Here is a 16,088-nt window from a genome sequence, read left to right on the forward strand (position 1 = left end):
AATCTATCTGTAGATGACAGCCGTCTTTTAAAATAAAACTCATCATGTTAGAATAGAGCGCCTCGAATACAGGTGTGTATTATTACAGGATTGAAAACACATTTCTTGTTTTTAAAAAATAAAAAGTACTCAACACTTTTAATGGCATTATCAGTTGTGGATTCTTCTACAAATCGATGATGTTGGCTATACTATTCTTTTTAAAATAATTAATTAGGTAGAAAAAATTAAAAATATTGACAGTAGAGTTACGTCCCTTAGGTAAAAATATGTCAACGACTTGGAGAAAGAGCGGAGAATTCGTTTATTTGATTTGCTTCTCCTCGGATGCATCTGAGTGCATGTAATAAAAAATTCAGTGTCATTCGGTCAACTTTACCTGGAAGAAGAAAACTCATCCGAAAAGAAACAAAACACTTGTTTACTGTAACTTCCGGTATTCAATCATCTTGTATGGAACATTACGGCAGCACATACACAAGTTGATCAATAACATAAAATACCCAATCATTTAATTTAGGCGGATATTAGACTATTTCAATGCATATTTATATACTGCAATATCGAGTGAAGGTAATCCAGAACGTGGCTAAAGTGATTGAAATTGGCTCCGATATGATAAATCAAATCATTCATTGCATGAATAGTTGACACAAGGAAGTTTTACAAAATGAAAACGGTGTAATATGACTGCTTTCAGTAGGAGGCACCAATTCCTAGTATGAGCATTTCTCACATTTTTTTCTTTCTTTCTAAATACACAATTTGTATTAGATACATGCAAAACTAGAGCTACGTCTATGGCTCATCATTGCAAGTCCCCTTTTTATTAAATATCCCACTTCTACCAGAGTCCGACCACCCACCTGAAATTCAAACTGTGACGCAGGGGCCATAACCCACATATAAATACACAATGTTTTGATTAAAATGTTTGATTACAAAATAAAAAGTATTCAACACTTTTAATGGAATTAACAGTTGCATGAAAATGTTCATGTACCCTTTTACTTTGGACTTCAAGAGAAAGACACAGATTTCACAACGTAGTTTTGACCTACAGTCGCAGTTACCAAAGGAATGGGCACATTTTTAATGATGTACGTTTGACCTCCTGCCATGGACCCCAAGGAAAAGGCGTCATAAATACATTCCTCACACAAATGAGCATTTATATAAGGTTACCAAGTGTGGTAAATCTTGTGGTTTAGAGTTACGACATACGGACAGGCAGAAAGGCGGAGGGAAAGAAAAGCAAGTGTTTGAGGAAAATATCTTAGCTGAATGTGAGAAGATGGATATATGTTACTTTAATAAAACACTGGCATATTCGTCTGTCGTGTTACAACTTCTAGATGGAAGATTCCGAAATCAGAGAAAATGTTAAAATGCCATCTAATTGATACTAAAACGTTACAATATTAAAATGCAATATAATTGACACTAAACGTTATGATGCTAAAATATCATCTAATTGACACTAATCTTGCTATGTTAAAATGCCATATAATTGACACTAAATATTAAAATGTTAAAATGCCATATACTTGACACTAACGTTACAATGTCAAGACGCCATCTAACTGACACTAAACATTACAATGTTTTAATGCCATTTAATTGACACTAAGCTTACAATTTTCAAATACCAACTAATTGACACTAAACGTTACAATGTTAAAATGTCATCTAATTGTCACTAAACGTTTCAATGTTAAACTGCCATATAATTGACATTACACGTTACAATGTTAAAATGCCTTTTAACTGACACTTGATGCTACAGTCTTAAAATGCCATCTAACTGACACACTAAACGTTACAATGTTGAAATGCTATCTAACTGAAACTAAACGTTACAGCGTGAAAGGCTATCCAATTGAAACTAAATGTTACAGCGTGAAAGGCTATCTAATTGATAATAAACGTTACCATCTTGAATGGCTATATAAATTGATACTAAGAATGATTGTCATTATACTACGAAGCCAATGTCCTCTGTAAATGTTTCATGCGAACCTCCTTGGATAGAGTTCAGTCGTACTCTACGGAGATTCAAATCCGGGATTGTGAAAAAAATTACACCTACACCCTTGCCTGTTCGCACCAACCCATCACCATCTAAACCATGCACACAACTCACATTAAAACAACGCAAGAAAATTCGGTGATGTAGGCATTTGTCATCAACAGACACACCATCGTGTCGACCTAGTATTTAATTGCCATATAAGTACACAACCTTTCCGGATTCGTAAGACAGATGAAGGCATTTAGAATTGATTATCCAGAATTACAAATATACACCAAACAAGGTAAAGTGTTATCCCTAAATTCTACACAAAATATTCTTGATAACATGAACAGAATTTAATAAATGTGTGTGTGTGTGTGTGTGTGTGTGTGTATGTGTGTGTGTGTGTGTGTATGTGTGTGTGTGTGTGTGTGCAGTGTGCATATATATATATATATATATATATATATATATATATATATATATATATATATATATATATATATATATATAAACTTTTATAAGCTTCATAAAGTGGTTTAAATAGAGTCACGGTCCTATTGGCACCAATATATATTACCATAAAATAACAGCCGTTACGCTCGTTTAAGAGTATATCTGCTCTAAGGCTAAAAGTAACCGGATTACTGCCACTGAGGGAACCTATGAAATCGTTGGATAATCTCTGTATAACCGAGAGACCCCGATAGAAGACATTTGACTTTTGCTTTATTCAAATGTCTTGATAAAACATGAATTGAATAGGAAAACGACAGCAATATACACACGGGATATTGACTTTAGAAAGAAATTACATTGTTAGCTGATCCGTGGAATATTGTTTATTCAACCAGCTGTTGACTTAAGCGTAAAGAAAATTAGCTGTAAAGAAAATGTGTGGCTTGATTTCCATATGTGGGGAAATCTGTCCAAAATTACTTTGGTGAGAGGTGGCACAACATCATAGCCTTTACAAATGCTCATTCATCAGTATACCCCTTGTGAATATAGGATGGGTTTTATACGTTTCATTTGACGGGAATAAACCAGTTTGTTCCAAAGATGTGAAAATAGATTTAAAGTGCAAAATAGTGTGTGGAACGGAATAATCATTTGCATGGGAAAAGTCGACTAGACAAATTCCCAACGAGCTGACTTTCTTAATGAGAAACCTTTATTTTTCTCAGCTACTTTTTAAGTTAATTCACGTATGTTTTTTTTTATAGTTCGATACAGTTGAATATCAACACTGATTCTTGAGAAAATTTAAAGCAGCAATTCCAGTTAGAAAATAAAATCCAGGAATGATTTATCTGCTTTTGCTTCTGAATAAAGAGTAATACCCAGCGAAACAATGAAAATGAATACAAAATGAGAAGACAAATCACAGTGACACTGTGTCTATACGCTTCATTCTGCGTGATGTCCTATTACCGTCATATTCTCTCAAGAACGTTTCAAGTGGAGCATGTAATATAGATCCTTATATGACTGTAAGCCTGGGTATTTTCCAAAACATTTCCCAAAATAGAGTACAGTTATCATTGCCTAAGAGGGTTCATGTGATGAAGTTGCCCAAAAGAATTTTCATACTTGCGAGATATAATAAAGGAGAAAAGAGAGAATTATATCCGAATATTTGGTGCCAGAAAACTAATCATCGTTCAATGAAATATTGCAGTTAGAGACATTCGCAACAACGGCTAGCGTGCAAATCGTTTCTCGCGCATGTGTAATACTGCACGTAGTCACGTTTTGTGTCAGCATGGCGTCATTTTGGGGCAAATATATACCGAGATAACTTTGCTTTTTTGCTTTAAGTTTAGGTATGTTGTTATTTCATTGCATGGCCTAATCTCGGATGTCTATGCTGACAAATATTTTATCTGAAGTGACTGACCTACAAGTTATCGAAAGGTAATAATATGTATTTGTAAACGTGTGATTCTCTACCATGGAACGTTATGTACAAACAAAACATCCCTCATATCCCCTCCTTCTCAGTTCATTTGCATTTTAGTACAAATATTCAAGGAATTATCCAGGCGTCTACTTTCTGTACTCGTGATTTCTTGTGGATAATCTGTAAAATATGTTCAAAATAAACAACAGACGTTCGATCTCTTCCACTATGATTTAAGCTACCGTGCAGTGGGAAAGTGTTTTTGTACTGGTAATGACTTGGACACTGACATTGCTAGTTAATAATTATTCAGGCTAAATCTAATATTTTGACAAAGGTTTGAAAAATCCGTCACATTATTTCAGTAGAAAATGTAATTTAAAATGTGACAATTGTTTAATCATGCCAGCTATTCCAGATCATGTGACACTATAGGGGTAGGCACAAGAGGTCAATTATTTTATTTTATTTGGATTTCTGTCAGAGACAAGGTTAAATGGATTACCCACATCCCGTTTACCGTCCGATGTTACTGCCCCGGGATGCGTGGCTATTCAGGTATTTAATATTCTTTCTTCCACTGCTTTGTAATTCCCGTCGTTACCACTTCAAAATAATTACTGCGACTTTGCTTTACGTCGCTATTTTCGTCACTGTTACGTGAATACTGTCAAAAGTTTGTGCTCCAGTTGGAAACTTTCCTATGCAATTTTAAGAAAAACGATTTTATTGTATTTAAAACGGCTTATTGATGTTTGAATCAGAATATAAAATAAGTATTGTATAAATAGATAAATATACAATATAAATAAATAAACATTTAGTAAAGATACACTTAATTATTTATATTGGACCCTATGTCAACAAATTATTCAGGAAAGATTTTTTTTCTCTCAGTTTTTATCAGCATTTTATGTAGTAATATCTAAAGTAGGGGAGTATTCAAGAGCAGAAATTGTACACAAACTTTGGCAAGTGTTTGATAAATCCTTCAAATGATGGAAAAGGGAAAGATACATGGAATTTTACATAGTGTTCATTGCTTTTCAAATGCATACAAAAGACAATCAATTCGCTGGATATATGTACAGTGAGTAAAAACAAAACCAATGCTATTCCAAAAGAACAACACATATTAATATGTATTTATCATTTGGATTTGCCCTTTTCATAGTGCTACGAAGTAATTTTCGCGTGCCTCAATAACACTAGATGCCTTTGGACCATGCCGTAAGTTGTGGAACGTAAGGGGACTTCCATGAGTGGATTAGTCAGTCTATACAATGTTAGTTCAATACACGAATGATTGTGAGTGTCCTCTTTACCTATGAAAATCACCATTCCAAAAGAAGAAAGTGGTAATAGGAGGTACCTAATAATATTAGAAAGGTGTACAAATACAATTTGAATTTATATGACAGGCCGTGATTGTGACTTGCATTTTTTGCTTCGTTAATATACCATTAATTCTTGTACATTAATACATAGCTGATAACATCAACACAATTCTATCTAATGCGTTAGACACCTGATACATCTATGCAGGACTGAATTAATTGATTGGCAATACATTTTTTAATATTCCTTCACTGTGCTGAAATCATCAATTTTCAGATAGCGTTTCACTAATGTATGGATCAGAAAAATGCAATCATCACACATTCTAACGATCACTGTAAGAGTATACAGATGCTAAATATATCTCCACTTTCTGTGTATGTAGATAAGAATTTAAAGTGCTTGTTATTAATATAATGTCAACGTCAACTGAACTGGTTATATAGCAGTGTTAAAAGTTATGTGATAATAAAGACCAAACATATATATGACTGACGCCAGTATAATAAAGACTAAACATATACATGCCTTATGCCAGTATAGTAAAGAAAAGACCAAACATATGCATGCCTTATGCCAGTATAATAAAGCAAAGACTAAACATGTACATGCCTTATGCCAGTATAATAAAGAAAAGACCAAACATATGCATGCCTTATGCCAGTATAATAAAGCAAAGACCAAACATATGTATGCCTTATGTCAGTATAATAAAGAAAAGACCAAACATATGTATGCCTTATGTCAGTATAATAAAGCAAAGACCAAACATGTGCATGCCTTATGCCAGTATAATAAAGAAAGGACCAAACATATGTATGCCTTATGTCAGTATAATAAAGCAAAGACCAAACATATGCATGCCGTATGCCAGTATAATAAAGAAAGGACCAAACATATATATGCCTTATGCTTTCTGAAATACACTGCATCTATTAACAATACACTGTATCTATTGACAATACACTATATTTATTTACAAGAGTCAGTAGCAAAATACATATTAGGCGTTAATCACACTTTGATGTACAACGATTAAGAGGAACATGGCGTCAGTTTGAATCTTTCTCTTCAGAACGTCTGATAACTAAATAAACGACAAATATTGGGGAAAATTCTACTATTCTAAGCAGAAAGGTTTCTGAGAGTTTTGCGACAAGCATACATATATCAAAATTTCTGGTTTTTGTATTGTCTACAAAGTGGGCACTTTTAGTTGTGCGATAGAACATTTTACGCTGTAATACCATCGTTTCTTGAATGCGGCGAAAGACTAATAAACTGAATACATATATATTTGAATCCAAGAAACGCCGTCTGAATAAGAAGCATTGTAACCAGTGGTACGAAAGTATTGTAGCAGACGAACATAAATTAAATATAAATTGAAATTGTATAGGCTTAGCGTCATTTTTGGCAACTTTGAATTCTGTTGAAAGTTCAAAGAACTGCTTACTTAGATTATTCCTTTGATGTATGATACAACAAGAATGTTACATCTGAAGTGACCGTAGTGACGTTATTGGAAAATTATACATGTGCTTGAAGTAACGTGATAAGCATATTTCACGTAATCTCGCACTTCGCAACCCGCCACCCAGCGTCACGAGTAAATATCAGGTAAAAGCAAAGCAGAAATATTTACCTCACACGTTTAGTGTCAATTTAATAGTCTCGCAATAATGAAAAATTACAAAAATATGTCATGTCCTTCTAGCGTACAGCAAGGATCAATTACATCAATTATTATTTGGTCTCGTATTGTTTTTATTTTTGTTGTTGTTCTAGTTGTAGCTTTTAACTTGTCATGAAAAAAATCAATTGCATTTGTTTGTTCTGGAATGTTGATGGTAATGATCACTTCCATTGGTGTATTCTAGAATTTAGATGGTGCAAATTACTCTCATTTGTGTATTAGGGACTGCTGATGGTAAGGTCACTTTCATTTGTGCATTCTGGAATGCAAATGGTAAAAATCACGTTCCTTTGTGTATTCTAGAATGTAGATGGTAACAGTTACTTTCATTTGTGTATTCTGGAAAGAAGATTGTAAAAATCACTTTCATTTGTGTATCCTGGAATGAAGATGGTAACAATTACGATCCTTCGTGTATTCTGGCATGCAAATGGTGAAAATCACTTTCATTGTGTATTCTAGAATATAGATGCTAAGCGTTACCTCCATTTGTGTACTTTGGGATGTTGATGATAAAAGTAACTTTCGTTTGTGTATTCTGAAATGTCGATGGTAAAAGTAGTGATGAATTCTGGGTAGAATTATGTCTGATCAAGCTATCCTGAAGTGATGAATTATCGATAGAATTATGTATGATTAATCTATCCTAAAGTATGAATTCTGGGTGGAATTATGTCTGATTAATCTATCATGAAGTATGAATTCTGGGTAGAATTATGTCTGATTAATCTATCATGTATTGATGAATTCTGGGTAGAATGATGTCATGTGATGGTCGTGCACTTCTTCTTTGTCAATCTCTATGGGCACAAACGATCATTTTCACAAAAGCAAATATTAAGTGTGTGTGTGTGATTTGGATTTTTAACGTAGCTTTAACAATTTTTCAGCCATACCGCTACGATGTCTGCAGAGTGGCACTTTATAGTGATGTCTAACACTGGGGCATCATGCCGCAGACATGTAGCATAACGTCCCACCCAGTCACATTATTCTGACACCAGGCCGACAATTCCTAACACTAACATCTTAATGCTGAGCGCCAAGCGAGACAGCTGTTAGTATCATTTTTGTAAGTCTTTGGTATGACTCGACCGGGGATCGAACCCACAACCTCCCGCATCTGAGGCGGACGCTCTAACCAATAGGCCACCAGGGAGGCCAAATATTAGTAATTATATCCTAATTTTGTTCTTTATTCGTCTCTTTTTGCACCTAGATACACAAGCATTTGCAAAGAGCATAAGAAATTAATTTACTTGACTGAAAATAAGTACAGTCCATGGAACACCACTATTTAAGATTGTTTGAAGCAAACGTTCATAAAGGAAAGAAAATTCTGAATTGTTTCCTTCATGATGTAACTTGAAGCTTACAAGTATGTGTCCCCTTTGTACTGTATAGTGTCATTTAAATTCAATTCTCATAACTTGCCTTCATACCTTGTTGACCCTCATAATGTCAACAACAGTTAATCGACTTTTATGTATGCGGGATTATTTATTCAATATTTACTGAATAATACAAAAAAGTTTTACCATTGTATACTCGATTTCCTTTTCATGCGTTACAATGATCCACATACACAATTTGACGTTGTCACCTTTTGAATAATCATGAGATATGATGTCAAAGTTTCCATTAAGTAAAGCTAATAACAAAACTATATCAGCAATCACCTAGGTGGATTTTTCCTTTGCAAGATCTTCTCTCAGCAAGTAAAAATATTCGTGATATTTAAAAACATGCCTCTTTGATGTACTATTATTTAAACTTGAGGTCAGCATTTAGATATTTTGGTAGAAATGTGTGAACTCGTCTCAAAATGTTCGACTACTGAATTGGTTAAGCTACATCATACCAAGGCACATGTTTCAACGTACGCGGACTCGACGATTAAGTTAAGCTTGTTCAGATGAGACATATTTTTACCCCATCTTATTTGTATCTACCTAAATTCAATACTGCATCCTGTCCAATAACTGTAAGCATATGTGTTATTCCTGTTGATCCACTTGTGTCTACCATCTAATGTAAGCATAACAATTACTGTTGTTGGCGCATTCGTCTCCCATCTAATGTAAGCATAACAATTACTGTTGTTGACGCATTTGTCTCCCGTCTAATGTAAGCATAACAATTACTGTTGTTGGCGCATTTGTCTCCATCTAATAATAGTAAGCGAATTGCTATTGTTTTTGGCGCATTCGTCTCCCATCTAATGTAAGCATAACAATTACTGTTGTTGGCGCATTTATCTCCCATCTAATGTGTCTCCCATCTAATGTAAGCATAACAATTACTGTTGTTGGCGCATTTGTCTCCATCTAATAATAGTAAGCGAATTGCTATTGTTTTTGATCCAGTTGTTTCTAAGCGTATCAGTTGTTATTTTGACCATATCGCCCCCTCCCCCTGTAATTTTTTTTACACGTGTCAGTCATGTTTGGTGACGCGGTTGTTATGATAATGAGAGCAAATTATTTGTGTGGCATTGTCATTTGTTAAGAAATCTCTTCACACATTTCTATACCATGTTTTCATTAGGAACGATCTTTCCATTTCTGAACAATTATGTTGTCAGGTTCATTAGAACGAATAATGCACCTAAAATTGGCACCTTTTGTCAAAGGAACATATGCGCGAAATTTGAAAAAAGAAAAATGAAAAAACAACTCATCCAAAGGTTCTGAAATAAGAGCGTAGTGCCAACATGATCAATGAAAACGTGGTATAGTTCGAAAAAAATGGACGATAAAATAAAACACACAGCTTATAATGATCTGTCCTAAAGTTATCAAAGTTTCTTAAGGTCATCAGTGTCATAGGTCATTAGAGTGTCCTAAGGTCATCAAAGTGTACTAAAGTCATCAGAGTGTACTAAGGTCATCAAAGTGTACTAAAGTCATCAAAGAGTCTTAAGATCAACAGTGTCCTAAGGTTATCAAAATGCCTTAAAGGTGTCAGTGTTTTAAAGTCATCAATTTTTCTTAAGGTCATCCGTGTCCTAATGTCATCAAAAGTGTCTTAAAGTCATCAAAGAGTCATAAAGTCATCAGTGTGTCCTAAAGTCATCAGAGTGTACTAACGTCATCCAAACATAATAAGAGTAAATCCCAGAAAGATTCTTCAATGAAAACTTCACCTTCATTTAGCACATGCTCTTTTATTCTGATGTCAACTCAACAAAATTCATGAATAACAAGCTACCGGAATAAAATAAGAAACTTAAAAATGAGAGTTCTCTCATAAATTGTGTTTTCACTATCATTGCCACTTTGATTAAAAACATATGGAACCTCATAAATAACACTCTCATTATTTATGCCAATTGATCGATGCTTCGCGTATTGTATCTCTACAATGTTTACGCACTTGTTTAGTTTTAAAAATGTAATAAATTTTGATACGTTAATGGGCTAATACAGATCACAGCAGTAACTAACAAATAAACACTGATAAATCCAGGGGGGTCTTCAGAGGTGATTCAATACTTTCCCTTCCTTTTCTCATAAATCAAATAGGGCGTACTTTCTGAGCCAAATCGAACACAACACACGCAACAATTATTGATTCTTCATCACTGTGAAGGTAAATAACTAGCTTTATTGCAGAGATCTGCAAAGGTAATCTTGGATTAGTCCAGTAGAACAATTGTCATTTGTTCTATTAAGCCATTAATTCTCGTTCAAATAAACTTCACGTTCGGTTGCTGGTTGATCGTCTGGTCATTGGTTGATGTTGTTGTTGTTGTTGTTGTTGTATGGTTTAATGCCGTTTTTCAGCACAAGATAGGCTATACATGGCGGCCAGTATAATTGTGGAGGAAGAACCCTGTAAAACCCCGGGAAGAACCACCGACCCACGAGAAGCTACTGACAGGCTTTCTCGCGTACTAACGTTAGCCGGGGCTGAGACTCGAACTCAAGCAGACAGAGGTGAAATGGCAGTGATCCGTAACGGTGAGCGCCTTAGACCACTTGGTTCTATACCCGTTCACGTTAGTACCGTTCGTCTGTCTCACTGCGTCTTTGACAAGGTCACTTAATTCCCCTTTCTTACGCATGATATACCTAATAATGTGCTGACAATGTTGCTAAAAATAAACTGATCAACTGACTAATTTGCATGTAATATACCCTTTAAGCCCAAATGCCTACCTAGTCTTGTACGATCGTAAACCAAATTACATTCCCCCTTTTCGGCATGCGAATTTGCCTTCATTTACAGACTACATACTAGACAAATCAATATTGGCAATACTGCAAAGTTTTCCATTTCTCAACATATTCACCTTGGTTATGAAATAAACTCAAAATAATATTTAATATTTGCAATGCCACAGAGCACACTCTCGAGCTGGTTACCTGATACAAAATCGTCAGGCGATTACCGGACACAGCTTTCATGTTTAAACAATCATATTACGGCCATATTCATGTTTGGACTTCTTTCCAAACTGAACGTCTACCAACCTTCATATATGTACTTAAATATGTGCCATGAAAATTCCACAAACAGGGCATGAAATCCGTCACTGGTGTGTGGCATCTCTCATATGGAAAAAACTCCACAAAGGCATGAAATCCGTCACTGGTGTGTGGCATCTCTCATATGGAAAAAAGATCAAAGAAAGGTTACATTCGTTACAACACTGATTAAATATTCTGCGTTAGGTCTTAGATATACTTAAAGACCTATAATACAAATATCCTGGAACATGCTAATGCCTGGAATAATTTGGAACATACTAATACCTACAGTGTTTTGGAACATATTAATACTTAAAATATTTTGAAACATACTAATACCTAGAATATTTTGAAACATACTAATACTTAGAATATGTTCAAACATACTAATACCTGGAACGTTTTGGAACATACTAATACCTAGAATATTCTGGACAATACTAATACCTAGAATATTCTGGACAATACTAATACCTAGAATATTCTGGACAATACTAATACCTAGAATATTCTGGACAATACTAATACCTAGAATATTCTGGACAATACTAATACCTAGAATATTTTGGAACAAACTAATACCTGGAATGTTCTGGAACATACTCATACCTGGAATGTTCTGGAAATAACCAATACTTAGAATATTCTGGAACGTATTAATACCTGGAATATTTTGTAACAAACTAATGCCTGGAATGTTCTGAAACATACTAATACTTGGAAAATTCTGGAACCAACTAATCCCTGGAATGGACTTGAACATACCAATACCTAGTATATTCTGGAACATACTAATACCTGGAATGTTCTTCAGCATACTAATATCTAGAATATTTTGGTACATACTAATACCTAGAATATTCTGCAACAAAACTAATACCCGGAACGGTTAGGAACATACTAATACCTGGAATGTTCTGGAACATACTAATACCTAGAATATTCTAGAACATATTAATACCTAGACTGTTTTGGAACAAACAGATACCAAAACTGTTCTGAAACGCATTAATACCTAAAATATTTGGTACTCACTGACAACTAGCATGTTTTGGAACACACTAATACCTAGAATATTTTGGAATACACTTATACCCACAACGTTTTGGAATAAACTAATACCTACAATATTTTGGAATACACTAATTCCTTCGACGTTTAGGAACACACTTATGCCTAGAATTTTATTGGAACACACTAATGCCTACAACATTTTGGAACACACTAATACCTACAACGTTCTGGAACACACTAATACCTACAAAGTTCTGGAACACTAACATCTAAAACGTTTTGGAATAGACTTATACATACAACGTTCTGGAACATACTAATACCTGGAACGGTCTGGAACATACTAATACCTAGCAATAAACGTAGTCTATATACAAAAATTGGACATCAATACATATTACAGACGCCGAATATAATAGTTTTATTTGTGTGATATTTGAAAACATCATCTATGTGATATAAATTGTCAACGTCACAAGGTCCATGTCACTACAAATATTTAATCAATTGGATTTATACATTTGCGCACTGGAGGAAAGTATTAGGGTATTGCACAGTCTGCATGCCAAATAACGTACTTATTCTCCTGTTCTTATTTGGACAATATAATATTTTTCTCACTCCCAGCTACTTTCATCATACAGGGTATGAAGAACTATTGGAATACGGAACTAAAATAGCTCATGCACATTCTAATATCGGCCAGTCAATGATCTGGATTTATTTATTAGTAACTTGAAACAGGAATGGTTAATAAAGAACGTTGTACAGAATAGTATTTGTTCTATTAAAAGATCATGCTGTAAACTGGACTGCGAGCCCAACTCTTTGCATTCCTTTATTAACGCTGTCGAGTGAACTGCTAGCCCAACTCTTTGCATCCCTTTCTTAACGCTGTCGAGTGAACTGCTAGCCCAACTCTTTGCATTCCTTTCTTAACGCTGTCGAGTGAACTGCTAGCCCAACTCTTTGCATTCCTTTCTTAATGCTGTCGAGTGAACTGCTAGCCCAACTCTTTGCATTCCCTTCTTAATACACTGTTAGAATATGAGACTGTCAAGTCTACTTCTAGCCTAATTCCCTAAATTCCCATCTTAAAAACACTGTTAGAATATGATGCGGGCAAGTGGACTTCTAGTCTGATTCCATGAATTCCCTTCCTAATACACTGATAGAATATAAGGCGGTCAAGTGGACTTCTAGCCTAATTCCCTGCATTCCCTTCTTAAAACACTGTTAGAATATGAGTCTGTCAAGTCTACTGCTAGCCTAATTCCCTGAATTCCCATCTTAAAAACACTGTTAGAATATGATGCGGGCAAGTGGACTTCTAGTCTAATTCCATGAATTCCCTTCATAATACATTGTTAGAATATTACGCGATCGAGTGGACTGCGAGCCGAATTCACTGTATTCCCTTCTGAATACACTGTTAGAATATGAGACTTGAGTGGAATGCTAGCCTGACTCTGCATTCCCTTCTTAATATACTGTTAGAATATGAGACTCGAGTGAGGGCTGGCCTTTCTCCCTGCATTCCCTTTTAATACATTATTAGTTTAACTTTAAGTGCATGATACTAAATGGAGTCTCGTTATTTGAATTGGACGATTCTCTAGGAACACGTCAAACGTACTTTAGAACTGAATTTGACATCTCTCAAGGAACACATCGGACGTACTTTATAATTTAATTCGACATTTCGCTATGAAAACATTAGACGTGCTTTGGCGGAAATGAAAAATCTAACTGAAAAATCAAGACAGCATTCTGTTTTTATTTGTTAAAAGTTGAATACAGAACATTATTATTTAAAGGCGAGAAAGGAGTGACTTGGTTCAATACTAACTGTATTATCCACTTACACAAATTAGAAAGTTGTGATAATTAATTGAAAGGCAGACGTTTAATTCATATACTATAAACCATTGACTAGAAAAATCATATTCAAAAATGGAATTTGAAAGCGTTTTGATACAACAATACTTAATAGTGCACAAGATTCCCAAAAACTTGTTTTAATATGTTGAAATTTAGCAAGAGTTTTCCCATTTTTTAATTTCGTTTCTTAAAATGTAAAATGTAATAAAGTTTGAAACAGTTCTTTCTGACTGATATACGACTTTCCAAGACTAACATTGAAGTTGACATCAGATGTATTTTAGAAGGCAGTCAAAGTCAGGATATATTATTATTCATGTAAATGTATCGATCTCTACGAAAATTCGTGGGCTAAAAGAAAATACAAAACAAATTTGAAAGAGTCAATATGGTTGTCTGAGGTTTCGATACCTATGACACTTATCTAATAGTTTACACTCTGGTACGTAATCAAACAAAGTCTTAATAGACCTTAAAAAAGCCAAGGTATGTAATCAAACAAAGTCTTAATAGACCTTAGAAAAGCCAAGGTATGTAATCGAACAAAGTCTTAATAGACCTTAGAAAAGCCGTGGTACGTAATCAAACAAAGTCTTAATAGACCTTAGAAAACCTGTGGTACGTAATCGAACAAAGTCTTAATAGACCTTAGAAAACCTGTGGTACGTAATCGAAAAAAGTCTTAATAGACCTTAGAAAACCTGTGGTACGTAATCGAAAAAAGTCTTAATAGACCTTAGAAAACCCGTGGTACGTAATCGAACAAAGTCTTAATAGACCTTAGAAAAGACAGTACGTAATCGAACAAAGTCTTAATAGACCTTAGAAAACCCGTGGTACGTAATCAACAAAGTCTTAATAGACCTTAGAAAAGACATAGTACGTAATCGAACAAAGTCTTAATAGACCTTAGAAAACCCGTGGTACGTAATCGAACAAAGTCTTAATAGACCTTAGAAAAGACATAGTACGTAATCGAACAAAGTCTTAATAGACCTTAGAAAAAACATGTAGTACACCTAGTCAGCAGGGACAAAATCTTAATAGACCTTAGAAAAGCCAAGGTATGTAATCGAACAAAGTCTTAATAGACCTTAGAAAACCCGTGGTACGTAATCGAACAAAGTCTTAATAGACCTTAGAAAAGACATAGTACGTAATCGAACAAAGTCTTAATAGACCTTAGAAAACCCGTGGTACGTAATCGAACAAAGTCTTAATAGACCTTAGAAAAGACATAGTACGTAATCGAACAAAGTCTTAATAGACCTTAGAAAAAACATGTAGTACACTTAGTCAGCAGGGACAAAATCTTAATAGACCTTAGAAAAACCAAGGTATGTAATCGAACAAAGTCTTAATAGACCTTAGAAAACCCGTGGTACGTAATCGAACAAAGTCTTAATAGACCTTAGAAAAGCCAAGGTATGTAATCGAACAAAGTCTTAATAGACCTTAGAAAACCCATGTAGTACACTTTGTCAGCAGGGACGAAGTCGTAATCATCATCATTGGCGACTCAGTCTCGAGAGACCATGAGAATATCTTCCTTGGGGTGTTGTCTCTCTCTGGGGTGTTGGCATCGTCTGCTGTGGCTGTGCATGCCTATACGCGAGTGACAGTACCTATTGCAGTTGGTGCAGACATACTGGGAGTTACTGTGGTTGCTGCCGCGTTCTTCTTTCTCTCACGTTTCTCTGCTGACAACTGGCCTCTCCTCGTATCAGCGACTGATATGCCCTTGTTTACCGTCAGTCTTCAGGTACCTAT

General features: G+C 34.9%; 1 protein-coding gene across 2 annotated transcripts in view; it reads left to right on the forward strand.

The window, feature by feature from the left end:
• Window positions 1–16,088, forward strand: part of LOC149790571 (uncharacterized) — an 80,946-nt gene that overhangs the window by 22,301 nt on the left and 42,557 nt on the right. Inside the window, exon 1 of one of the 2 annotated variants that reach the window (XM_089972643.1) lies at window positions 3,109–4,475. The exons of the other annotated variant lie outside the window; for it this stretch is intronic. Within the exon in view, the coding sequence (XP_089828769.1) occupies window positions 4,414–4,475 (62 nt within the window). The 5' untranslated portion in view covers window positions 3,109–4,413. Of the gene's footprint in view, window positions 1–3,108; window positions 4,476–16,088 lie in introns of those variants that run through there. 2 annotated transcript variants of the gene reach the window in all.

Source organism: Sinohyriopsis cumingii, chromosome 10 (genome assembly GCF_028554795.1).
Source record: "Sinohyriopsis cumingii isolate HCF-2022 chromosome 10, ASM2855479v2, whole genome shotgun sequence".
Taxonomy (NCBI): domain Eukaryota; kingdom Metazoa; phylum Mollusca; class Bivalvia; order Unionida; family Unionidae; genus Sinohyriopsis; species Sinohyriopsis cumingii.